This window comes from Strix uralensis, chromosome 2, assembly GCF_047716275.1.
Source record: "Strix uralensis isolate ZFMK-TIS-50842 chromosome 2, bStrUra1, whole genome shotgun sequence".
Classification (NCBI taxonomy): domain Eukaryota; kingdom Metazoa; phylum Chordata; class Aves; order Strigiformes; family Strigidae; genus Strix; species Strix uralensis.
Window position 1 is genome coordinate 69,183,855 of NC_133973.1, and position 26,109 is coordinate 69,209,963.

Here is a 26,109-nt window from a genome sequence, read left to right on the forward strand (position 1 = left end):
AGTTTCCTTGTTTCAGTTTCACGTTAATCTTTCAACAGGCTTGGTGGGCTTTGCAGACGAGTAATAGAACATCAAACTTCTTACCTCTCAGTTTCCTATTGCAATTTAAGACCAGAATTAAGGACTATGTATACAATTTCTTAATACTTAAGCAAATCCTTCACACACAAAGTAGTATTGAGATAAATACAAATGACAGTACTGCCCTTGCATCTTATTACTCACATAAACATTCAGATTAGCCTCCCCTTTTACACTTTCTTAAGTTTTTCACTGTACCTTTAGCCTCTACCATTCCACTCCAGTGGGAACCTACTGAACCTGAACCCAACACAACAAAATGGCCATGGTCAGCCAAAGACTTTACGGTTCATTTGCATGGGGCAGGGAGAATAAGTTTCCAAAGAATAGTTAACATACTGTAAATTCATACCCTACCTTCCTTTATACTAATGTGGCATGTAGAAAAGCCATAAAAGTATCTCAAAGCAAGAATGCTGACGACCCTGGCATGGCTCACAAGCAAAAGAGTTTGTGATCTTCAGAACCTGTCGGAAAGGCAGATTCTGCAGCGTCAAGTATTTAAAGCATCAGTTCTTGTATGCTGGAAACACATTCTTCAGTTGCAAAATTACAGTAATTTTCTCATTCTGTGCTCTTCAGAAAATTCTTGCAGGTCTAATAATTCCAGTGACAGTGAACAAGCATTTGTACCCTGCCTTGATGTAAGGGCTAATCACAGCCCTGTGGGACTTGGCTTCCCAACAAAAGCAGGATTTAAAGTTTGTTATGCTCTGCCCCCACACAACTCATAGTCTTGACAATCTTGTTTTACATAAACAACGCTATTTAAAAAGATGAACTAATTATCTTTTACAAAGATAATAAAATCATAGAATATATGGAGCGTATAAATTATTCTTGTTTTTCTCACTTGTCTCAAATTAGCTGCATGCAATATATATCAATTTACTGGCTCCTTCTGCATAGGTAAGACATACAATTCACAAACTATTTAAGAAAATTATGTAAGACTATTTTCCCCACAAAATATAGAGCAACTTGTACTTTATTGTAACAAACTGAAACAATCAACAGTCAAAATCCTCAGTCTGTTTTCTTCTAGTTATTCTAGAAACTTCTTTAACTCTTCTACCATTCCCTAACCAGGATGCTTTGCAATTGCTGTTGCAATTCAGGACCAGAATGAAAGACTGCCAAGACAATCTCAACTGTAAAATATACCCAAATTCTGTTGCATAAAATGGAGGGGGGTGGGGAGAACTGGCCCGTCTCTGTCAAATACAGGAGCAGGGAGCTCTGTGAGGGGGCTGAGTGCTCTCTAGCCAGAATCAGTTTCAGAAAGCCTACGACGAGTGAGCTGGTAGTTCATTGTCTTCAGTACAAACACATCTGAAAACCCTTTGTGTGTCTGCCTTGGACGGTCTCCAAAATCAATTTCCTCAGGGCTAAATCATGAGATGATCCAAGAGTCGGATCATAACCTGTATTTTCTGAGGATAGACAGAAGGAAAAAATTCACAGGAAACGTTGTTTTCCCTGGGGTTTTCCAGAAGAGAAGGTAAGCTTTCCTACAGTGTTCTCCCCAAACATCCAACTTCAATTGGAGGCTGACCTGGAAGGACAAAGCAGTGCACTGTGGCATAGTTTAGGGTCAGAAGCTTTTGCCACAGGATGGTTCTGGAAGGACTGTATCTAGAAAGGCTCTTCTTGAAGCAGTGTGAAACCCCCATGTTAGACCACGGGAGTGCAGGGGTAGGTACCCAGTTCAGAGTCCCCCAAAGTGGGTGGGGAAAGAAAGATTTAATCTGTTTATCTACCCTGCAGGGCTTCTAAAAAGTGTAAGAATAGAAGTAATGGAAAAAGAGCTTCTTGCAGTTTGGTTAGGGAGATCTGTTCCTTGCCAGCAACCTCTGTCAGAGCATGGAACCATATGCTCCTGCTGCAGTTGTGTACCTGCATGCATTACAATATACAATATATATAACAGTGAATGCACTGGGAGGGGGGAAAGACAAGGAAAGAATTTCTGAGGTATATGTGAAGTACCTTTCTGACTTCTGTCACTATTTGTCATTTGAATTTTAAAAGAAGAATGACAATAAGCGGACTTGGAAAAATGCAAATTATTCTTCCGGGAGCAGCATTTTGTCTAACTTGACTTTTTATTAAAATAATAGATAATCTCTCGTGACACCATAATTAATTCAGTGATATTCAATATTTATCCAGTGAACTGTAAATAGAATAATATGCCTAAATTGTTTCTCCCAGGCAACTTCTCATTAAAAATCAATTATCACAAAATGTCAAAAATAATTCAGGCACCATCAAAGTGCATGCATGACTGAAATAAAAAAAATGTGCACTTTAAAGTAGGTATTGCTCCCCTCAAGCACCCACCCAACTGGCCATAAAGATGGCTCTTAATTAAAAAAACAGAACTACAAGCCATAATACTTGGCTTCTGCTATTTGCTCCGGTACAGTCCTTCATACCCGACATTTGATAAATAACTTAATCATTCTGTGCTTCCATTGGGTTATTAAAAAGAGGATCCTAAATCCTCAAGTACCCGAGCACAGTTCACCTCATACAGACTGGCCTAGTAACAGGCTCCCCTCACCCTAAGGTGCCCTCGCAGCAGTGAGTACCCCTCAGCCCTTCAGGAAGGGGAAATGCTGGGGTGCAGTCCTGCCGTAACCGTACCCCTTCCCCGGGGCCGTTTTTCTTAGAGCGTGCGGCAGGCAGCGCGACCCGCACCTCTTGCCTGAAGCCACCGTTCAGGTCGGTTTTGCCGCCTCGGGCGGCGTTTGCCGAGCAGGACCGTCCCACAGCCCACCCGGTCCCCACAGCCCGCCCGGTCCCACAGCCCGCCCCGTTCCCCCTCCCCCGCGCAGCTCCGCCGGCCAACCGCCCGCGCCGCGTGCCAGGGGCGGGGCCGGGTCCCGGGGGCGGGGCTCAGGTGACGGACGTTGCCGAACCCTCAGCCGGCTCGGGGGAGGGGCGGTGTTGCGTTACCGGCGTGCGGGAGGGGGGATGACGGAGGCGGAAGTGGCTCGGGGAGGATGTAGCGGCGCTGACAGCGGCTGTGGTGCCGTGATCTCCCCGCCCCTGCGGCCAGCCGGCCCCGCCATGGAGGTAACGGCGGGGCCGGGGAGGAGGGGACGCGGAGCCCGCGGCGGGGGGGCGTTCGTTGGCGGCGGCGGCGGCGGGGGGGTGGGGGGCGCGTGACCTTGGGCTGCAGCACGCGCGGCGGGGGGAGGTGCGCGCGGGCCGCGCGCCGCCTCCCCCGCGTGCGGGGCCCCGTCCGCGCGCCGCCGGCGGCCGTTGGCAGGCGGCTGTCAACGAGCGGGGCGGTCGCGCCGGGCGGGCGGCGCCGCTCGCCTCAGGGCCCGCCGCCGGCTGCTGCCCGCCCGGAGGCCAGCGTGGCGAGCGGGGTATCCTCGGGCCGTTGCGCGCCCCTTCGCCTCTTCCCCACCGGCCCCCGGGGGTGGGAGTGGGTGCTCTGGTCCTGCCCTGCGGCCGCGTGAAAGCGCCGGTGCGGGCTCCGGAGGTTGGTGTCTGCCGGAAGGTGGGGGTGTCATCGTGTTTGCACGGGCTGGGGGAGATCAGCCGGGGCTGACTCAGGGGGGAGACACTCAGGTGACATACAGGGATGTGTAGAGTGGTTACTCTTGCAAAGGACCCCCGGGCGAACAAGCATTCCTTTCCTACTGGGATGACCTGATGTGTTATCAGGTATGCCAACTGTGAAACACCTACCAACACAAGCAAATAAAACCACTGAAGTGTATGTATCTAGTGCAGCTTTCATAACCACCAAGGCAAATTCAAAGGCAACACCGAAGAGTTCAAAATTCATACATGAAATTAACTCTCCTGGTAGTTTCAGAGCTGTGCACATTCTAAATATGCCTCTGTTTGCTGAAGCAATCACAGCTCAAAACGTGTTTTGATGTGACTTGGTATGATTAGGATGGGTGACGTCTTTTTGCCCACTGCTCAGAAAATCGTTCTTTGTAATGGTCATTGCTGCCACAGCTCACATCAAAGTTTAATATACTGCATTTATACATTGTTTAGGCTTTCTCAGAGAGTGTTTAGCTATTGCAAAAGTAAGGCATAGATAGCAATTGAAATGTATAAAACATGCTAAACTGGCTTGGAAACACCTTAGTGTAGATAAAGTAGGCTTTAAATTAGAAAATAATTATGTATTTGAAAGCATACACTGGTTTCAGAATGGTGGAATAGAAGCTTGAGAATCCTTGCAGGATTCAGTGTTGTGCTTCGAAGTGTGCTTACTGTTTGCTGGCTCACAGCCTGGATGCACCTGATCAATGACAAGTTTAGGGGTTTTTAGTAACTCATCTTCCTGGTTGTTCTTCTAATTCAAATGGGTGAAGCCCTCTACACAAGCTGCTTCTGGTTTCTGTTACCAGAACAGCAAAGCTGGATGTGTTGTATTACGTGATACATGGTTCTGCTTCTCTGTGTATTGGCTTAAAGGAAAGTAAAAGTAATGTGTAGTTTCATCTGACCTTACTGTAGTATGGAGAGACGTGTGCTATCATTTTCTAAACATTACATACAATTTGTTGTACTTAATTATACTGTGTAAGCATATTGCTTGTAGTGACAGTGTTTTGCTAATTGCAGTGCTGAAATATTAAGAATGTAAAAGTTGACAAAGTTTTGTGTACCAAGAAAATGTGAAACTTTATAGCTTTTTTAAAAAAATGCTGTATTTATGTTTAACACGCACGTTACTTTCTAATAAGTTTGCTTTTACCATCTCAGAACCAAACTCTAGCCCATGTGATACAAAGATAACTGTATCTGCCTTTGTCCTTGTTCTGTACTTGAAGTCATATTTCTAATGATGGCCTTCCGTATTACCTGTATCAGCTGTTTCCTCCAAATTATTAGTGATTCTCTGTTCTAGTAGTGTTTAGATCCCGATTGTTTTTTCCTTAGTTTCTGTTGTAAGGGGTTTTTTGTCAGCATAAAGAGACTAGCAAAATAAAAGTGAAGGTATGTGTATATATATACACATGCACAAACACATAGATATATAAGACTACAAATATTTATATATATATTCCTCCACTTTTATACACACACACACACAGACATATGATAGTATGAAGGAAAAAGCAGCGTAAAAGTTAAAGCTTGGAAATGCTACCCTTAATATATTGGAAGTGTCTGTTCCATTTTCCTTTGCCCCATCTTAGTTATATGTATGTTTCTTCATGTTCCCGAGTATAAGTAAGTGTATCTCATATAAACCACTGTAAAGTAACATAGGGTCTCCCAGATTAGATCTGTGGAAGTTTACAGTAGAAGGAATTATGCGTGTATGTTAGGAATAGGGAGCCCAGAATTTGCAGAGCTTTTTCAAGTATGTTTGTCAGGCCAGCACTTCTAGTGTGAACCAGTGTGTTTGGGGGAAAGAAAAAAAAAAAAAAAGAAAGGCGTGGGGGGGGAGGGAGGGTTATATTTTGTTCAAAAGAGCCCTGGCTTTGCAAAGTCTTTTCAAATATATTTGTTATGCCAACAATTTTAGTGATGTGTTTAAGAAAGGAAGAAAAAAAAGTTGAGGAGTATATGTGGTTCAAAAGTTCCCAAAGTTTTATTTAACTGCTACTCCTATATTTTTTTTGTTCATGCCTTTTTTTAATGAGTCTTTTAAGCACAAGATAGTGAGTCATGTCTTTGTGATTTCTTGTAAATAAAATGATTTTTTAGTAGCGTATCAACTCTAGATGTCAATTCAGTAATGGAGTCAGATCATACTTGTTTGGAAATCTGGAGTTTTCTATTCTGCAGTTGTATTGTACCAATCACAATAGATCTCTCAAATTTTTTTCCATTATCCTTCTGACTAGTCCTACAAATGTATTTTTATTTTTTCTCTTGAGCTGTCACTATATTCAGTTATTCTCAGCGTTTGGAGACTTTCAGTTAGTTCCTTTGGTAGTCTTACAGCAAGAAGTTCATCCACAGATTGTGCTTTGTTTTGTTGTAGGTTCAAGATGCTGGGCAAGAGATGGTGGCGTCTTCTGTCACACCAGGATCAGGCAAATCAAAGGTAATCAGTCCTCACAAATCTGATTTATTTGGGTAGCAGTAGTTGAAAAGGTTATGTAAGCTTAGCGTGCAAGCTGTGACTAATAGGAAGACATAAAGATATTTTTAAACAGTTTCCTGTCTTCTAGACTTCTTGGAAAATTGATTTATAAACACTAGGCTAAGGTGTTTTGGGAAACACTGGGGGAAAAAAATCTCATTGATATGTTCACTTGTTATAATTTGATAAAATATTAGTACCATCCATTTTTGATTAATAGTCTGTTTCATGATGTACAACAGACTTCTTTGCATATGTTGGAAGTAAATTTAAAAAGTGCCAATGTTAGGTCAGCAGTGCTATTTTCAAAACATTGTTCAAATTATGTTACTGAATTGTAACCCTTCCCAACTGAGTTTTCCTGTCTAACTGATGCTGCCCAGTTGTGTGCTCTAGGATGATTTCAGAAAAGTGCAGAATTAGGAGTACTTTCTGTTATTGCGCTTGAAATAACAGATTTGGATAGCAGAACAGCAGTAACTTGAACTGCTACTGTTCTTGAAAATGTGTGATAAGACAGTTTCATGCCCTAAAACTTAACTTCTTAGAAGTCGGATGCTAAACTACTCTGTTTTCCCTGGGTTAGAGGAAGTTAGTTTCTCTAATACGTGCTTTTTTACAGCTGGACACATTGCCCAGAGAAGATCTCATCAAGTTTGCAAAAAAGCAAGTAATGCTTATACAGAAAGTGAAGTCAAGATGTACAGGTACCTTACTGGAAAGAGAACAATTTCTGCCTTAATGCTTGGTACTATCAGACCTTTCCTGATATCACTGCATATTTTTGCTAGATTTAAATTCCAGGCAAATATCCTAGATTTTTTTTTTATCTACAGTTTCACCGGGGGTTTTTTTGTGGGAGGATAAGGACTAAAGTCCTTACAGCAAGGAAGGGAAGAAGCATTGCTTTTGTCAGGTATTAAATTAATTTTGGTCTGGCAGTATGACATGATGGAACAATGTAGCTTGTGCAAGAGTTGAAGTGGGACTTGTCATCGTCTGTTCCCCATATTGCTTGCAGGGATACCTGTTGCTTTTCAGGAAGCAGATGAGAGGGGGAATGGCTCTGATAGATTTTTTTTTTTTTTTGCATAATTACTGGTGTTGTAGAGTACAATGGCCTCTTTAAAATACTTAGCTACTTTATATTTGATTATTTGCTTCTTTAACAAGACATAAAATATACCAAACAAAATTTTATGTTAACTACCCAAAAGTATCCTGTGTAAATCTGTGCTCTCATGTGCTGTCCCTCTCCTCTCTGCTGTCCCTTTTTCTCCAGTGGCCCACTGCTTGGACTCTTGTCACTTCTTCTCGTTTGGAGTTACAGTTATGCTGAATGCTGGCAGCTGCCCAGCGAAACGATAAGGATGGGGATGGGCTATACTAGGCTTTTCCTCAGTGGGGTTATTCATAAGATCTTGTTCTCCTACCTGCTGCCTATTTTTAGAGAACCAGTAGGAACTGAGTATCTTTTCTCTGTCTTAAATTGATCATTAACCATAAGGGAAGACAATCATAAAAAAAAAAATCTCTATCTGTTGTCCCTCTACCCAAACAAGGAAGCTTTGCTTCCTCAGGAAACCATGCTAAATGTCAGGACTGGAGAAGTAGTACTGAATGTTTGTTCTTTTTCCATTAGCCCTTTCTATCACTCAGTAACAAACAAAAATTGATGAAGTAAAAGACATCTCTGATTCGAATAGGAGTGTTGCTAGTTACTGGATTTACTAGTAATTTTCTACTGTGATGAAGCATCAATTCATGCTGTGAAATTTCTATATTCTTTAAGAGCTAGAGAAAGAGATTGAAGAACTCAGATCTAAAGCAGCTACTGGAGGAGCTGATGATATTATTCAGGTAGGAATATGTAATGGGTTTCTAATATATTATGTAATGTTAGCTGAAATAAATCTACAGAAATAATTTGGTAAATAGTAAATAGCTTTAAAACTGTTATTCAAATTGAATGTAATAAATTTCCAGGAATTCAGGATACTTCCTAAAACCTTTTTTCCTACTCCCCTTACATCCTTACTCCACTCAGAAGTGGAGAAAGAAAACACTATCAGTTCTGTGAGGAATAGCACGGAATAGTACTATTCTCTCAGCAAGACCTTTTCCTTGCACAGCTGGTTAGAGAGGCTTTTGTTTATTTTAGAGTGACTACTGCAGAAAGACCTCAGCCATTTAGAAAACTTCCGAGACAGTCATTTGATGAGATCAGAAACACGTAATTAAAGTTGCATGTCACAAGAAATGCTTTCAGGAAAGTAACTGGATTTTTTTTTTTAAGTGGCAAGAATATCTGTCTTTCTCAAAGTAAGGGTCATAGACAGCATGAAAGTTAAAATTGGTAGTGAGGAGGAATTTATCAATTGGAAAATTGTTTTTAATAATTTGGATGGAAATTTCTATTCTATGGAAGGGGAGCTCCTCCCTAACCTATGATGAAAAATTAACTGATTGGAAATACGATTCTGAACAGGATCTATTACTCATCATCATTGTTTTAGTCTGCATATTCCACCTCTGCCATATTCGGGCTGAAAGTAACTGTTCAAATCAGACTGATGTGTTTAATTGACAAAAAAAGTCATGACCAATATGTGAGTACTTATGGTTTACAAAAATTGTTCACACTTCCATTGTTAAGAAACCCTTTTTCCAGTGATCTTTTCCCCTTAAAATCAGGCTCTCACAGAAAGACTGGATGTTGTACTTCTGGAAAAAGCTGAAAGTCAGCAGCAGTGCATAGCTCTGAAAAAAGAAAATATTCAAAGAAAGCAAGAAGCAGAGGTACTGATATGCGCAACGGAACGTTACTAAACTATTTCAGAATTATGTTTTATCTTTGTTTTCTAGGGTTTTTTGTTGTGTATTTCACTTCCATTTTTTCATCTTCACTTGCCTGTGTTCTGTTTTACTTTAAAAAAAAAAATCTAAAGACTTCATATGTTAAAGCATATTTCTCTGTACCCCCTAATTTATAGTTTTTATAGGACTGACGATAAATATAAAATTCTTATATGCACCAACTAGATCCATAGCTGTTCTGAAGTGATTCAGTCTGTGCATTAGTAGCCTACATACGTGATGGCTTCAATCAATCAGCTCTGTCTTTCTGTGGGAAATAGGAGGTTTACATTCAGATATTCACAGGAAGGAGCCTGTCAGCCAAGGCATCTATATTATGTCAGTAATCTCAATTAATAATAAAGTGAAGAGTGGATCGCTTGCAATTGATGAACATTGTTATATTCCAGATACTTGAATTTGATGCACTAAAAGTAACTTGGTCTTTAATGCATTATCAGCATAGTTGCTAAAGCTGAAGCTTATCACGACCGTTTTGTGACATTATGCTGGTAAACATGATTTAAGACTTAGTTTTCCTTTCTCATTCTGCAAATCGTTTTGTACTCTCTGTGGTGTCTTATAAACTGACTTGTCCTAATATAGTTAGATATTTAAAAATTACTGTAGTTTTTAAAACTAAGGACTCCTAAATTTTCTAAGTCATTATTGTAAACAGTTTATTTGGAAATTCTGTGTGCTAGATTACTGGTATATAATAACTTGCATGTTTGTTTAGGCTGCAGTGGCTAAGACAGAAGAATTGCAGAAGCAACTGGAGCAATCAAGTATTGACTCTCTGAAAGAAATAAAAGCTCTGAAGAGTGAATTAGCAAATGCACAATGCAAACACAATGAGGACTTAACAAAGCTGAAAATGGAATTAGAGGAACAAGTGAAGAAACAAATGGGGCTGGTGGAACAGATTGAATGTCATAGTGATAGTCAAAAAGAAGTTAAAAGATTACAAGATGATGTCCAGAGAATTAAATCTACTTATGAGGAGCAAATTTTGTGTCTGAGCAAGCAGTTGGAAACTATGAATGAAGACAAAAACAGAGAAGTGACAAATCTGCAGGAAACTATTAAAAGCAACTCTCAGTGTTACCATAATGAAATAAAAAATCTGAATGAAGAGCTTAAAAAATTAAAAATTGCCCATCAGGAAGAGGTGTCAGAGTTGATGCATCGTATTGAAATATCATCTAAAGAAAATGAAGAAAAGCAAAATCAGATAAATCAGTTACAGCACAATTTGGCAGAGAGGAGATTAGTAGAAGAGAAAAATGCAAAGGATGAAACGTGTGCTTGTACTGACCAGCGTGAATATGACTTGGAGCAGCTGAGAGAAGTCTTAAATAAAAATGTAGAAAAAAAGATAGATGTTGTAGATGCACAAGAAGAACCTTGTATAGAAGCAAAAGTGGAAGAAAAGGTTAGGCACCTGGAGCATAGTTTAGAAGAGCTCCAGTCCCAACATAGTATATTAAAAGATGAGTTAACTTACATGAGTAATGTTAAACTAAAACTGGAGGAGGAAATTCATCGCATAAAGGATGAGTACTTTCATGAGCGGGAAGACTTGGACTTTAAGATAAATGAATTGCAGCTTACTAAAGAAGATTACTGTTGTGTAATTGAAAAGCTAAAATTGGAACTTCAAGCAGCAAGACAGCACTGTGAAACCGCTGTAAAAGAGCATGAGTTAGAGACTCAAACTCTGAAAGAGCAACATAAGAGAGAAATTTCTGAACTAAATGAAACTTTATTATCTGGTTCTGAAAAAGAAAAGATGGCATTAGTTTTTGAAATGCAGGAACTTGGAGAACAACTTGAAAAGCTAACTCAGGAGAAAGAAGAAGCAGTGTCCAATTACAACAGCCTGAGAGAAACAATGGAAACTCTACAGACTGAGCTAGGGGAATCTGCTGGAAAGATCAGCCAGGAGTTTGAATCAATGAGACAACAGCAAGCTTCTGATGTCAGTGAACTGCAGCAGAAACTCCGAGCTGCTTTCAATGAAAAGGATGTTCTTCTTGAAACTGTGAATCGCCTCCAGGAAGAAACAGAAAAATTGTCATCCAGTCACCTAGAGATAGAAGAACTTAAATATAAAATGGTTAGTCTTCAGGAGGAGAATAACATAATAACAAGCACCATCAACCAAAAAGAGACTGCTATGAAAGAACTGGAAGAGAAAATCATTGCTCTTACTGATCAAAACAGGGATATTTTAAATGAAGTAAAATGCTTGGGTGAAGAGAGAGAAACTCTTCAGGAAAGATGCAAGCAAGAACAAGGCAAAGTTCAGGAACTTCAGCAAGAAGTAGGTGTTGCTAACCAGTACAGTAGCGACCTGAAGAAGAAGGTGGAGGAATTAACAGAGAGACTGAATGAAGCTTTAACTAGAAAGAGTGAAAATGCTCAAACGCTAGAGCAACTGGAAAACCAGATTGAATCTCTGGTGCATGAAAGAGAGAACCTTTCATCTGAAGCATATACTCTTCGTGAGGAAAATAAGAAAATCATTCAGGAAAAATGCGAATTAAGTGAAGAGCTGGAAAAGATTACATCTGAAAAAGATGGTTGGTTAGTGTTGAAAGAGCAGTCTGAAAACTTAGAAAAGAAACTAAAAATGATGACTGCAGAAAAAGACCATGTATCAACATTACTTGAAAGTGAGCAAGCACACAGATCCCTTGTAAGAACTCAGCTGTACCACTTACTTGAGCAAGTGGGGTCCAGCGTTTCAGATTCAAATGAGCAATATGATTCTCTTAACTTGTTACAAATTGCAGATGAATACTTGGCAAGAATGAAGGAAGAGCTGTGCCTTGCTCTACAGAACGAGGAGAATGTTCTTCGTTTGCAGCGGGAAGTTGAGAGACTAGAAGAAGAAAATGCAGCTCAATATACAGAACATAGATCCCTGATTAAGGATTTTGAAAAAGAAAAGGATCTCTTGAGAGAAGAACTGGAAGGAGTGTTGTCTGAAAAAGAAGCACTTCAACATGATATCCAGGAGCTGAAGAATGCCAGTGAAAAAACAAGGATTGAAAATCAAGATCTTTTAGCTAATATTGAAGAGATCACTCAAAAACTTGCTTTTTGTGAAAGTCAAATACAAGAACAGCAAAAAGGATCAGAAAAACAAGACAACTTAAATTTCATTCTGGAACAAAAGGAAACTGAACTTAGAAATGTGAAAGACGAACTGAGTTCTCTAAAGGTTATATTTTGTTATTGAAGTATACAGACTAAACCTCTAAAGTCTTCAGAATTAAGGTTCAAAAAATACTTTCAATTCTCTCTTTTTTTTTTTTTTTTTTTTCCTTGGCCTCAAAGTGAGTTTCCCTTCTAGAAAGCACATGTTTCTGAGTTTCCTAGCACCTCAGAAACCCCTCCCTCCCCCCAGGGTAAAAAAAAGAACCAAATGAAACCAGTCACAGTGCTATTTTGACAGAAGTTTCTTGGTACTTGAACCTCTCTTCCTATCAATACCCCTCAAAGTGATCATTTAACTAGATAGACTAACTGACCTCATAATCTTTCACATCTAACTTTGTGATCTCTATCTCAAACAAAACTGCTTGATCTGCATTAGCTACTCCTAACTTAAGGTCTTGGGAATTGATGATTATGTAAAACTAACAGCTGCAGAATTAATGGTCTCCCATTTTTTGTCCTTGGACAGGATGGAAAGCAGCTGTTAAAAGGTTGAAGTGTTTTTCTTTCAACATAAGTATGCTTTTCGGTTACAAAGCTGATATGAAATTGCACATAAAGACTTTCTTGGTAGTAAGAATGTAAACACAGTCCAGCTGTAGCTGAAAATTCTGGTAGCTTGTTAGGGGAAGAACAGATATCACAAAAGAAATTTTTGTAATACTTATATCTTTGTTTATAATACAGAATTTAATGGAGACACTGTCTGAGAAAACTGATCAGCAGTCTTCAGCAGCAGAGCTTCAAGAAAAAATTGGTATCTTTCTTGCCATTCTCTTTTATGTAAACAGATTGGGGTTTTTGGATTGTTAGTTTCTCTGCATAACTGTCCCGTATTTCCTACAAGCCAGGGAAGGTGGGGAAGTAGTTATCAATGCAACTTTCTACAATATTCCTTCCATTAGGGAGTTAAAATATTGTTAGCAATCTTAAGTTAGTTATCATTTGATATTTCTTAAGGTTTTTTCTTCCTGTGTACATTTGGCTATAGACAGTGTAGTGGATTTCATCCTTGCTTTTTTAAATATGGAAAATAATTGTGTCAGTAAGAATCCCTAAGGCTGCCAAGAGGAGAGGAAAGCAACACTTTGCCAAAACTACTGTTGCCTCATTGCAGTTATCCTACTGCATTAGAAGGAAAATGTTTCCGAGTTGTTACAACTGTATGTAGAAGTAGACAGGAATACGGCTTTTAATGTTAATTGTGATGGAAGCCTCTGAAATGGGAAGATTGTCCCTAAGCTCTCTGTGCAGCTGGATGTCCTAGCATTCAAATTAAATTTAAATGCTTAACTGAATAAAACATTTGAACATCTCCCCCGATCTATATTTTGTTTTGTTTCAAAGTCATGCTGGTATTTGTGCTGTAATTGAATTTCATTTCATTTTGTTTCTTGGGGGGGAGGTGAGGCATATTTTTTCACTTTCTTATTTATTTGTTTTAGGAAGGCTGGAAAAAGAATCTGCAGAAAAAGGAGAGAAGCTAAATAAAATCAAGGTTGTTGCTGTGAAAGCAAAGAAAGAATTAGATGCCAGCCGAAAAGAGGTACTCTGACTGCTGCTTAGTATGAAGAACATTCTGTATGTGGGGTTCTGTTTTAATGACACATACTTCTTTATAATAAGATGCAGACTCTGAGGGAAGAATTGGAGTTGGTTCGATCAGAAAAAGATCAGTTGTCTGCTTCAATGAAAGATGTCATTCAAGGAGCTGAAAGCTATAAGGTAAGAATAGTACTATATTTACAAAAGACAGTTCTCTGTCAGAAAATACTTTGCTTTTGAAGCCTAGCCTGAATATACATTGCTACTTAATTGCACAAGTATGTTTGGCAAAAGAAATTATATCAGTGCAGTTGAGTACCCAAATCATGGAACGTAAGGTTATAGTAATAGAACTGCATGGCTACTGTCAGAAGAAAATAAGGCACTTCCTTTCTACTGGATGGTGTTTTTAAACCCTTTAAATCTAACATCATACGTATCAACGAATGTGTTGCTGAGGCAAAACATAAATTCTTATGAAATCTTCAAAGTACATTAAACTGGGGATCGTTTAGAAAGTCCTTAAGTGATAAAGATATAAACTGACAAATTCCCTGGGACTGAGTCTTCTCAGAGCATGTCTCTGGACACATGAAGCAGAAGCAGGTGACTGGGGACAGTCAGCTTTGATTCTCCAAGAGTGAATTGTGTCTGATTAGTCTGATTGTCTGCCATGATAAAACAGTTGGAGTTGTGGATGAGAGAACAGTGGATGTCACTTATCTTGACATTAGAAAAGCTTTTGATGCTCTCTCACGGTAGTCTTGTATCCGTGCTAGGATATTATGATCTAAATGGGTAAACAACTGAATGAATGCTTAGAAAATAAAAAAAATAGTTGCATGGTTTGGCTCAGAGAGTAGCAATTAATAGCTTATACTAGATGCCACTAACAAATGATGTACCAAAGGGGTGTGTTTAACAGTGACCTGAAGAAGGTGATGGAGTTCACATTGATCAAGTTCTCAGATTATTCCTAATTGGGAACAGTCAATAGATTTGAAGGTAGGGCTTCCATTCAAAGAGACCTAGACTGGTGTGAGGAATGGGCTGACAGAAACCTTTCGGAGTTCTACAAAGATGGATGCAAAGTTCTTTGTGTGGGAGAGAGGAACTCCTCGATACAAACTGGGGACTGTGTGGCTGCTGAAAAGAATTTCAGGGTTTTGGTAGGCAGTATACTGAGAATGAGAAAAGTGTGTTCTGGTACCAAAGGTGGCCGCAGCATCCTGGGCTCCAAGAACAAGAGTACAGCTAGTAGGTCAAGGGAAGTTATTGTCCCTCTTTGCTCAGCACTCCCATGAAGGTGAAGGGTCTAGAGCACAAGACCTCTGAGGAGCAGCTGAGGGAACTGGGGTTGTTTAGCCTGGAGAAAAGGAGGCTCAGGGGAGGCATTATTGCTCTCAGAAACTACTGTAAAGGAGGTTGTAGCGAGGTGGGTGTTGGTCTCTTCTTCCAAGTAACAAGCGATAGGACAAGAGGAAGAGGCCTCAAGTTGCACCAGGGGAGGTTTAGATTGGATATTAGGAAATATTTCTTCACTAAAAGGGTTGTCAAGCATTGGAACAGGCTGCCTATGGAAGTGGTGGAGTCAGCATCCCTGGAGGTATCTAAAAGATGTGTTGATGTGGCACTTAGGGACATGGTTTAGTGGTGTTGCCAGTATTAGATTCACGGTTGCACTCAATGGTTTTAAAGGGCTTTTCCAACCTAAACAATTCTATAACATCATTGAGAGTATTGCAACCAGTCTTGTCACTCCTTCTCCGCCCACATATGAGAGAAGACATTGATAACCTGAAGTGATTTCAGTGGAGGGTGACCAGGATGGTCAAGGAACTGGAATAAGCAATGTACAAGGCTGAGAAATTGCTCAGCCTGGAGAAGACTTCAAAGGGACCTAATAGCAGCCTTCAGTACCTACAAAGGTATTATCAAGGAAGTAGAGTCAGGTTATTAATGGCAAGATGAGAGACAGTAGTCCTAAATTAAAATGAGATATATGGATAAACATTTTTACCCTACTAAGGATGTTAGAGCTTTAGAACAGGTTGCCCAGAGGTGTAGTGTCATCTCCATCCTTGGAGGCAGGTCCTTGGGAAGACCTGACTGGACAAAGCTCTGAGCAACCTGGTCCTATCTCACTGCTGACCCTGCTTTAAGCAGAAGGTTGAATGTAGACCTCAAGAGGTCTCTTCCAACCTGAATTATTCTAGAATTTCAGCAACTGAAAAGGGTTTCTCCCAGAGCCTGTAATGGAACAATAGCTTTAATTTAATTCTGATATTTCTGATGTTACAGTAAGACAACTCATATGCTGAATTATTAGGAAGATGAGTAAGCACCTGAGGTATAGAATGTGCTTATGCAATGTATATTGTAAAAATGGTTTGTGTTTGTATGTGTTAAGAATCTTTTGATGGAATACGATAAACAAGGAGAACAGCTGGATTCTGAAAAAGGCAGAGCAAATAATCTTGAACGTCAGATAGATGACCTCACCAGACAGCTACAGGTGTCATCCCAGCAGGTCAGTTCTGTATGTGTGTCTGATCTATTGATAATTACAGTAAAAAAAACTTTACCTATTAAGTGTAAGTTTTATTCATGCGATTGTTACTATATATAGTTTCGTAACCTAAGTGCATTTTGGATAGTGACTTGAAATTCAGGGGTTTGGGGTTTTTTTTCAACATACTGATACCTTTGTCATAGCCCAGATAAGGTAAATACATCTAGAATGTCTGGCTTTTTCAATAGAAAGGGTTTCATTTACACCAGGTCAACTCACAGAAAAGAGCAGGTGATCACCTCTGGCTTGGTTTGGACATGGAACTCTGCTGCACCTACCAGATGTAAAAACAAAGGATCAAACTTGCACTATTTCTCTGATTTCACACCTGCACTTCTCATGAATTACAGTAACCTTTAACTGTTAAATTTTTTTCTTTGGTTTCTTAGACAAAATGTGGTTTTATTATTTAACTGAGTGTTTAAACATGCTAATTATGGTTTTTTGCATCTTTCACAAAGGAGGAGACTTTAGAATACTATAGTGGCATGCAGAAGAGCCTAAGATGGTAATTAAGCAGCTGTGAGACACATTTTTGCAAAGCGAACTGCAGTGGGTTTGGGACTTAGGATTTAAATTCCCAAACCCCATACATAATTACACTGAGGATCCACCTAGGCCACCATTTCCTTATAAACGGAAGCTAGTAGTGAATAGCTTAGGAAGAAATGACAAATAGTAGCATATATTCTGCTGATTATGCAGGTGTTTAATTTTTCGAGTTTGTTATGAAGTATTTGGTAAATAAAACCACTGTTCAGGTAATTGGCAGCTTCTCTCACTTGTACTTCATTCTTAATCTGCATAGTAGAGACTGAGATAAAACACTGAAGATGTCAAAATTAAATCATAAAATCATTGCAAAGATAGTCCCGATACAGGAGGAATTTTTACTATGTACTGGTATGATCTCATTGAAGTCTTGGTGGTGCTGCAGTTAAATCTTTTTTAGGAATTAGTAGTATGATTATTTATTTATAAATGCAGCAGCTGTATTTGAAGCGGGGCGATAAGTACTCGAATGTTGCGTATTATTGTGGGAGGAAGGTGATTGTTGCAAAAAGCATAAATGTCGGTATTTTTTTCAGATTTCTTGTTACTTCATCTTACAGAAAGCTGGGCAAATGAACTCTAAACAGAATAATCAAACTGTGCTAATGACTTTAATTTAGCCTATTTCTTAATCTGTTTTAAAAGATTCATTAAGATGGACAAGACTCATCTGTAGGAGTGCTGTTTGTAAGGGAGTTGGATAGAAATTGGTGTTTGTTTTTTTTTTTTTAAATACAGACAATATCTTGTCTGTCAAAGTCACGTGCAAATTCAGCTTTCATTTTAATCTTTCCACTGTGATCATTTCAGCATGATCAGTTACACTCTGCTAATGAAGACCTCCTGGCTCGTGTTGAAACACTTCAATGTAATGCTAAGCTGCTGGAAGCTCAGATACTGGAGATGCAAAGAGCCAAGGCAAAGGCTGACAAAGAACTAGAAGCCGAAAAGCTTCTGAAAGAACAGAAAACAAAGGTAGTGCTCTGTAGAGATGGTGAATGGACTGAAGCATTACTTTCACTGGATGTGACTTCTGTTGGACCTTTGTAAACTGTGTTTTTTATAGAACAAGTTCCATACTTTCTCTTCTTGTTACTTGACTCAGCCGTTTTGAAGGCTTGGTCTGTTCATGGAAAGAACTTTGCAAGGCTGTCACTTAGAGTAGATTGGGGATTGTTACAGAATGTGAAAAACACTTCATAATCTTCTGCATTTTTCTTTGGTTCCTGGTGGTTTCGTAAAAAAGGATTCAGTTATCTTTGTATCACCTAAGTGTGTGTGTGTAAGTGTAAATAGATGCTGACATCTATTTTGAAATTGGATTGCATAATTGAGAAATATTTAAATTTCAGGAGCATACTGGTGCTCTTCGAGAAATGGAGGAGCTTCAGATGCAACTTCAGAAGGAAAAGAAACATCTGCAGAAAACTATGCAAGAACTAGAGCTGGCCAGAAAGGTAGAGTTGCTGTTCATGTTAGTGCTTAATGGACTACTAAAAATTTTTGGCCCATCTTGTTGTGTTGAATGCCTCCCTCCGTGCTGAGGATTTTAAAACCCAGGGTTTGCAAAAGGGAAGACATAAGGGTTTTTACCCCTGGTTTTGTGTTTGGAAAACTGGTGTGTACTTTTGGGTTTGTTTTGTTTGTTTGTTTTAGCTTGGGTTATGTGGTCTGTCATCAGTAGAAATAGGAATAGAATTCAGATGTCTGGACTACTTGTATGGTGCACTATTCAGAAGCTGCCCTTGTTGTAACGACTGAAGATGATAGAAACTAGTATCCACAAAATGCCTGTTGGTAAAACTGTTGAAAGCAGCCACAGGATTTTCAAAGCTTCTGGTTCTTGTTTGAAAACAGATTATTTACTAAGGATATGGAAACCTGATGGATGGGTATTGCTTGTGGATATGGATAGTTATAAGGTTTCTGTTAGATGGGCAATATAGTTTTTTAATACAATTTTTTAAAATTATATTCGTAGCAGCCAAGGCAGATTGTAAGCTGTAACTTCATTGTGTGTAACTTGCAGGACGCTCAAAAGAGTACACTGATGGATATGGAAATAGCCGATTATGAAAGGCTAGTAAAAGAACTTAATCAGAAGATTACTGATAAAGACAGCAGAATAGAAGATCTTGAGCAAGAGACGGGGATTCAGAAACAGAAGCAAGAGACCCTCCAGGAAGAAATAAGTGAGTAAACTATAAACAGCAAGAGTCACTATGGTATAGTTAGTAATGGTAAAAATTATAAATCAGAAACAAGTTTTCAAGTCAGTGAGTGAGAATAAGGTTTCCAGGGAATACTGAACAGTTACGTAGTCAAAATTACTTTTCTATAAAGGAAACTTTACTAGGTTATCAGTCACTTTAGTATTCAGCAAATAAAAGCCAAATTGCCTGCCTGATAAATTTCTTACCTGATTAAGTTCACCATAAGTTCTGAAAGTCGGTGACTGACAGGGGTTTTCATTCTGACATACCACACTCATAAAAACTTTACTGCTAGTTAGCATGTGGTTAAAAAATTTCATTTCTTCCTATCCTTAAGTGTAAGTCTTAAAACAATTTCATTTATTTGAAGATCTTTGTGATACTTAGAAATAGGTTACTAAGCTTACTGTAAGCTACTTGTTTGCAGCTCTTTATGATTTTTGCCTAAATATTTTCTGATACTTTTAAGGAAATATAGGAGGGGCAGTTTCCTTTGCATATAACTGCTGTTTTCTGCATTAGAGTCACTTCAATCAACTATGCAACAGGATGAGGAAAGAAATGCCAAGATAAAACAACTTCTGGTGAAAACCAAAAAAGAACTGGCTGATTCAAAACAAGCTGTAAGTCCAGATGTTAATGACTGTATATTCCATTTTTAAAGTAACTTTTAAAAAATGGGCTGGTAGCTGAATTATTAAGTTGCTGAGGTTTGGGTTTTTTTAATAACCAGATAATTTTATCATGCAGGAAAATGACCACCTAATGTTGCAGGCATCATTAAAAGGGGAACTGGAAGCCAGTCAACAACAAGTGGAAGCCTATAAGGCAAGAAACTTCACTTCTTTGTTAGTACAAGGTTTCTTATTTAAGTAATAAGGGTGTGATTTGGACTGGGCAGATGGAATATAGGCTGAAGAATGAAAAGGTGTTATTTTTACTACTAGTAGGTTACTGGTTCTTTTTCTTAAATGAGTTTTGTCTGTTTGCTGCTTTCACCAAGTATTTCCCCTGTAACATTCTTTAAACGGATTTACCCTTTCTTGTTCCTCTTTCCTTTCCCTTTCCACAAAAAGAGAAGACTCTGTAGTTTGAAGCTTGTAACTGGGATATGTTTTAAAATAATTTCTTTAAAAATGGGAGTTACTCAGTTTAAAAACAAAAGAATGCAACGGTGTCAGCAAAAATCTTAAGTGTTGTCCATCTGTATAAATTTTGTTGGTTGGGCAGAATAGGAGTTGAATGTAACAAAAGGTAGCAGGGAAAGGAAGGGAGAGGAGTTGGCTTTCTTAAACACTGTCACCCCACCACTGTAATTGTATTTTCAATTCTGTCTTTAAACAGCGTCATATGTTTTTTTTAATTAAGTACATGGTAACCCGTGTCTATTTTTTTTATTCTATTTTTATTGGATCTTAATTTTATATGCACCAGTTCTGTATAGGAATTACTGTAGTAGAATCCTGTGTTCTCTGTGGAGAGGGAAGTATCCCCTTGAGAGGAAAGAAAAAAATTTTGTCATAGTGAAGTTTTCAACTGACTTTTTCAGATTCAAGTGGCTGTACTAACATCAGAAAAGCATAAAGTTCAGGAACACCTGCGAACTTCTTCAGAGCAACACCAGCGTACGTTGAGTTCTTACCAGCAAAAAATTGCAACCTTGCAAGAAGAGTGCAGAGCAGCCCAGGTACTCTAGTGGAAGAATTAATGTCAGAGATTTTAGAAGGGATATTTACTGCACTCTCTCTGCTTCTCTAAAAGTATTTGCAGGTCTTACACTCTTTTTGTCTGTCAGGAATTGGGAATTACCCCAGTGCTTAATGTATTTGAGTGGTGGTATGGAGGACAAGCCACACTGTCCTGGTTGTCGTGTATCACTTGTGGTGGAACTCTTACATTTCCAGTAGGGAGAACCTTTGTGGTGGTAGTGAGGAGGCAGAGTTTATTTAAGATGATCAGCAAGTATACGCTGCGGGAAAAAGACAATTCTTTAAAGAAAAGAGGAGAAGAACAAACAAAAAAGGAATATAGTTTGCTCCATATAAAACCAGTTAACATAGATACCACTTTAAAAAAAACCAACCAAACAAAAAAAAATAAAAAAATAAAACCAAAAAAACCCCAAACCCAACAAAACTGTGAAAAATGTATTTGCAAACACCTTTTAATATGCTGCTATATGAGCAGCTTCTTAATTGGCAGCTGAGCTACATGTGAAACTGACGCTATTGATGCGGGTTTTATTTTTTTTTAATTATTTATGTTTTTTTTGTCCTTATGAGACTGTATTAGATGTTCCTGGAATCTACTCTTTGCATTGGAGACAGACAGATTCAGAATGCAGTAGGATTGTTATGTTCAAGCTATCTTTATGGAGATTACTGCTCCACACTATGGTCCCTTTTGTATGATAGGTGTTCATCCTGCAGTTAATTAACAGTTGAATACAGCCTCTCAAAAAAACTTATACATTTTAAAAATGTGAACTGAAATGGCTGCACTTTGTGGCTGCTGCTACAGGAGGCTTGCCTGAGTTGCACTGGTAGATATGGATGGATCGTGGTTTTACAAATGCATTCTTCATAAGTGGGGACTTGCTGTACCTATCTATGGTGCCTAGCTCCTTGATGTTGTGAAACCAGTAAGGGGGTAAGGGAACCAGTAAGGGATCTTCCATGATGGCATGGCTTGAAGCTGTTGGAAGATTAGCCTTCCTCTTTAGGTGCCCTACATCTAGAAAATAGATATTATTACAAGGCTGTTAACAAAGAAAAAATCTGCCTAAAGGAAAGGTGGACACCAAAGCAGATAGTAGGGTAGAAGGCAAAAGTCATGCTGACATTTAAGCCCATGTACCTGAGGATTTAGGAATATTCTAGCTCACATAGTTTGACAGGAAGAAAAGAGAAGGATTAATTTAAAAAAATGCCCACAAATCTCACAGATTCCAGAAAAGCTAGGGCAGTGGCTAATCTGGGTCAGCACTGTGGAATTTCACTCACCAGTTCAGCTGAAGAGAAACTTTCCAAAATCCTTCTCTTGGAGATGAGAGCTTTTTAGTCATCTCAAGGATGGCTAATGAATCCATGAGCTTCTCCTAAGATCCAAGAATGAAAACCTGTATCTGTGTTTTCTTAGAGGAATATACAACGTGAAGGATGGGAATAATTCTTGCTGTATAGTGTACAGTCAAGGATGAAGCTACTAAGTTGTGAGGTAATTTTCTGTATGTCCACAGAAACTTGTGTATCAGCTGAATTTAGAAGAGAAGACAGACCAAACACCCTTACAATCAACTAGAATATTATGTCTTGTGCTGTGTATTAACATTACAAGACTGACTTAACTCTTCAAAATTATGGATAACTTTAAGGCATATTAGATTTTTGTCGCCTGAATAGTATAAAAGGAAAACAGAGCTATCCTTTTTTTCCTTCACCTTTACCTTCATTTAAAGCTGTTTCATAGAACCCCATTTGTGAACCTCCGTTGAATGCAATTTTTGAATTTGCAAGTATTCTTTCTTTTCTGTAATACTGGTATGTTGAAAATCAATATGTCTCTTTAAGTTTCACGTTTTATGATATTCAATTAAAGTCTAAAGAAACATGATCTGTTATGGTAGTCACTATCTTAATTATCCATTTCAAAGAAGAAAATGCAACAAGTGGTTCTTTTTTTTTTTTTCCCCAATGTAAGATGAATTTCATTTTAGAGGAAATAAGGGAGCAATAGTTAATAGCATAACTTATTAAGGGTTTCTTTTCTATGTGATAGGCTGAACAAGCATCTGTTACATCTGAATTCGAGAGCTACAAAGTCCGTGTTCATAATGTTCTAAAACAGCAAAAGAATAAATCTGCTTCTCAGACAGAATCTGAGGGAGCCAAACAAGAAAGGTAAAGCTAAAATTTTTATATGCATACAGAAAAATACTGATAACTCAAGTTACTGAGCTTGCCTGTGCTAATCACTGACCAACAGGAGACTTCGACTGTAACTCTTTGCTTCAATAAGTAAAATATCAGAAGGGAGACAGTTTGCTTCCCCAGTTCCTTTGTTGTGGCGTTTCTCTTAAAAAAAGCTTTTTACTTCTGTAAACTTTATCTGTTCTGTAATCTAACTGTGGTTCTGCCTATCTGAACGGGAGAAAGATCATCAATTTGTACCATGGTGGTACTATGTCAGTTTCACTTTGATTTGTTTCTTTTCACATTTTTTTATTGGTGTAGATTACCCATTGTTACAGTCAGAGGGAGGAGTAAGGTGTTAGGAAGATTCTTATGATTCTCATAAGAAGAAATTAGCCAGCATACTCTGTGTAGACTTGACATGTCATCTCTGACATAAAGTATTGTAGCAAAGTGCCATTTCCAACTAAGAAGAAAAGAGCAGATCAGTAACTGTTCGGCTGAGCTCACTTCGAACTTTTTCAGGAAGGAATGGTTTAGTGTAGGTAAAGCTCTGGCTGCCAATTCAGTCATCAGTTCCAGCAGATCTACAAAATACTGTTGACTTACCAGCTGTTATGAGGAAAGACTTGAAAAAAAAAGTTACACTGCCAAAAGTTCCCTGAAAATCATTTACGTATAGTCATAAACCAGGTAAATTCAGATTCACTTCAGAAAATGTCTGAACCCACTGCAAAAGTAGATCAGTTTCTGTAAGTTATTTTTATAAGTTATTGATAGCTGCCCTTGGTGACAGACTGGGCATTTATGGGTGAGATGTCAAGATTCATTTCTGACCCAGATCTTAAAACAATACATGCAGTTGCGGCTGCAGATCCACCAGAGGGAGACTTGTGCTCTGATAGAGGACTTTTGTTTTATGGTTTGTTAGGGGCTTTTTGTTTAAAAACCTCTTTTGAAGCAAGCAAACTGCAAGGGTTGCATTTCTTTGTCTTTCCGTTTTTGCAGAATTTTAAGAAGTTCTGGTGTTATTAGGTTCTTATGAAAGAGGGTCACTTTGGAAACAAAGTGGACAAGTAATCAAGCAATAAACAGATAAATAGTTTTCAAAGAAATGATTTACAGTATCAACTAAGGATTAATGAGATATACAGTTACAGTTCATGAGATAATGGAGATTTCTGCATATATAAATACAGAAAGCATAAAAGGAGAATGTCTGATGCTGGTGTATTTGATTTTGATTTATTTCTGACCAACAGTTTATTGATCGATGTTGCTTTCTAGTCCTTTGCTCGAAATCTGCTCCAACCATTTGTCTCCTGTGTTGGTCTCATTGAACTGATGTGCATTTATTAAACAAACAAAAACCTCCACCACTTTTAAGAAGAAATTGTTTCTTCCATCTGCATCCCACATACTATTCTTCTGTCTTGTTCCTTCAAACCAGCTTGAAGTAGAAAGTGGTATCAGTAACACTTTCTACCCCAATAGTTACATTCCCAGCAGTTCAGATGGGATGTGATTAAACCTATTTGTACTTGTATTGAAACAGGATCAGAACTTTTCTAATAGAATGTGACTGCAGTAGATACAAAGATTATTTTGGTCATGGTGCTGTATTGTTTTAATTAATAAATAAGCAATTTGGATCAGCTATCCAAAATATTGTGGATATAATATAGATTCTTAAATAATATAAATCTTTTAAATATACATTGTTTATTTCTTTTTTTCCCCTTGTAGAGAACAGTTGGAAATAGCAATAGATCAACTTAAAGTTAAGCTGCAAGATGCTCAGCATAATTCACAGATGAATGCGTCTGAACTCCAAGCATTGCAGTCTGAACACGACACCCTGCTGGAAAGACACAATAAGATGCTGCAAGAGACTGTTGCAAAAGAGGCAGAACTCCGTGAAAAGTATGGTCTGCTGATGAATAGATACTGATATTTTATTTTGTGTGAATTTTAAGGACTGGGCATGTAGTGGCCTATAACTGTACTTCCCAACAAAAGGGCATGATTGTTGAGAAAGTTAAAGGAATTTTCAAAATGATCGTTTGCTATTTTTCATAAGCCTTCAGAAGTTTCAGCAATGAAAATGAAGTAGTAGCTGATCAGGGAATTGGAGGTTTCTGCGCGCTTCCTACCTGCTAACTATCAGATTTAAAAATTAACTTTTTTTTAAGCACGCTGACTATTTTAGTCCAGTGCTCAGCACTACGTTTATGTTGGACTGCTCAACTAAATTTTATGGATGTTTCCTATTAGAAAAATAAGGTAGTTAAGTGCAGAACGAATTATTTCACTGACGAAATATCCAGTCCTGTGTCCACCAAGTGCCTTTCTTACAGAAAGTTCTGGGGTTTAAGTCTCTGCTTGCCACAATCTTAATTTGCTATTCCTTTCAAAGAGAAAGGAATCTGTTTAATCTATATAATTTCTTGAAAAATCACATGACTTCCTAATACTTGAGCTCTTCAAAAAGAGTCTTTCCTTGTCTTCTCTATTTAGGGTACAAAGAAGTTCACATGAAATATTCGTTAGAAATTACAGCTTAGTATTAGGAACTTAGTATTAGGAACCGTTGACTTCTTGTCTCTATCCTTGTACTGTTTTATCTATTCCTGATAGCCGCTTGATGATTCATTGTAATCAACTAAATTATGTCCTTCTGCATTTTTCTGGAAACAACCCATATCACAGTAGGTTCCCTTTGTACCCAGAGAGACAAGCTCTTTGCTACTCTGGCTATATTTAAGTTTGTATGCTTATAAGGGCAAGTCCTATGCTTAGTCTTTCCATACATGCATTTGTTTAATTGCTTTTGACAATTTTGTCGTGCTTCTGGAGTACCTCCAAACCCAGTACAATTGATGTGTTACTGCCATTTTTCTTGCTAACAACTGCACTCTTCTACCCTCTTCTGTGCTGAAAGTTAAAGCTTAAAAAAATTAAACTTAGCTTCTTAGAAACTTAGGTTTTCAGAAGTCCTGCATAAGTGGTTGATAGATAAATAAATACTAAAGGAAGTGGGGTATAAGTTACATGCCCTGTATGACACTATAAAGAGTC

At 38.5% G+C, this 26,109-nt stretch overlaps 1 protein-coding gene across 3 annotated transcripts in view; it reads left to right on the top strand.

Annotated features, from left to right (window-relative positions):
- The first annotated feature begins 3,060 nt into the window (after positions 1-3,060).
- Positions 3,061-26,109, top strand: part of GCC2 (GRIP and coiled-coil domain containing 2) — a 31,951-nt gene continuing 8,902 nt past the window's right edge. For 2 of the 3 annotated variants that reach the window (XM_074859140.1, XM_074859141.1), the window contains exons 1-18: positions 3,061-3,162; positions 6,056-6,118; positions 6,780-6,864; positions 7,950-8,017; positions 8,852-8,956; positions 9,753-12,242; positions 12,926-12,995; positions 13,684-13,784; positions 13,865-13,963; positions 16,194-16,313; positions 17,718-17,882; positions 18,260-18,364; positions 18,937-19,099; positions 19,643-19,743; positions 19,871-19,948; positions 20,670-20,807; positions 22,898-23,019; positions 24,778-24,954. In XM_074859140.1, the coding sequence (XP_074715241.1) occupies positions 3,061-3,162; positions 6,056-6,118; positions 6,780-6,864; positions 7,950-8,017; positions 8,852-8,956; positions 9,753-12,242; positions 12,926-12,995; positions 13,684-13,784; positions 13,865-13,963; positions 16,194-16,313; positions 17,718-17,882; positions 18,260-18,364; positions 18,937-19,099; positions 19,643-19,743; positions 19,871-19,948; positions 20,670-20,807; positions 22,898-23,019; positions 24,778-24,954 (4,352 nt within the window). Of the gene's footprint in view, positions 3,163-6,055; positions 6,119-6,779; positions 6,865-7,949; positions 8,018-8,851; positions 8,957-9,752; positions 12,243-12,925; positions 12,996-13,683; positions 13,785-13,864; positions 13,964-16,193; positions 16,314-17,717; positions 17,883-18,259; positions 18,365-18,936; positions 19,100-19,642; positions 19,744-19,870; positions 19,949-20,669; positions 20,808-22,897; positions 23,020-24,777; positions 24,960-26,109 lie in introns of all 3 variants that reach the window. The other variant, XR_012627579.1, reaches the window with a different exon arrangement.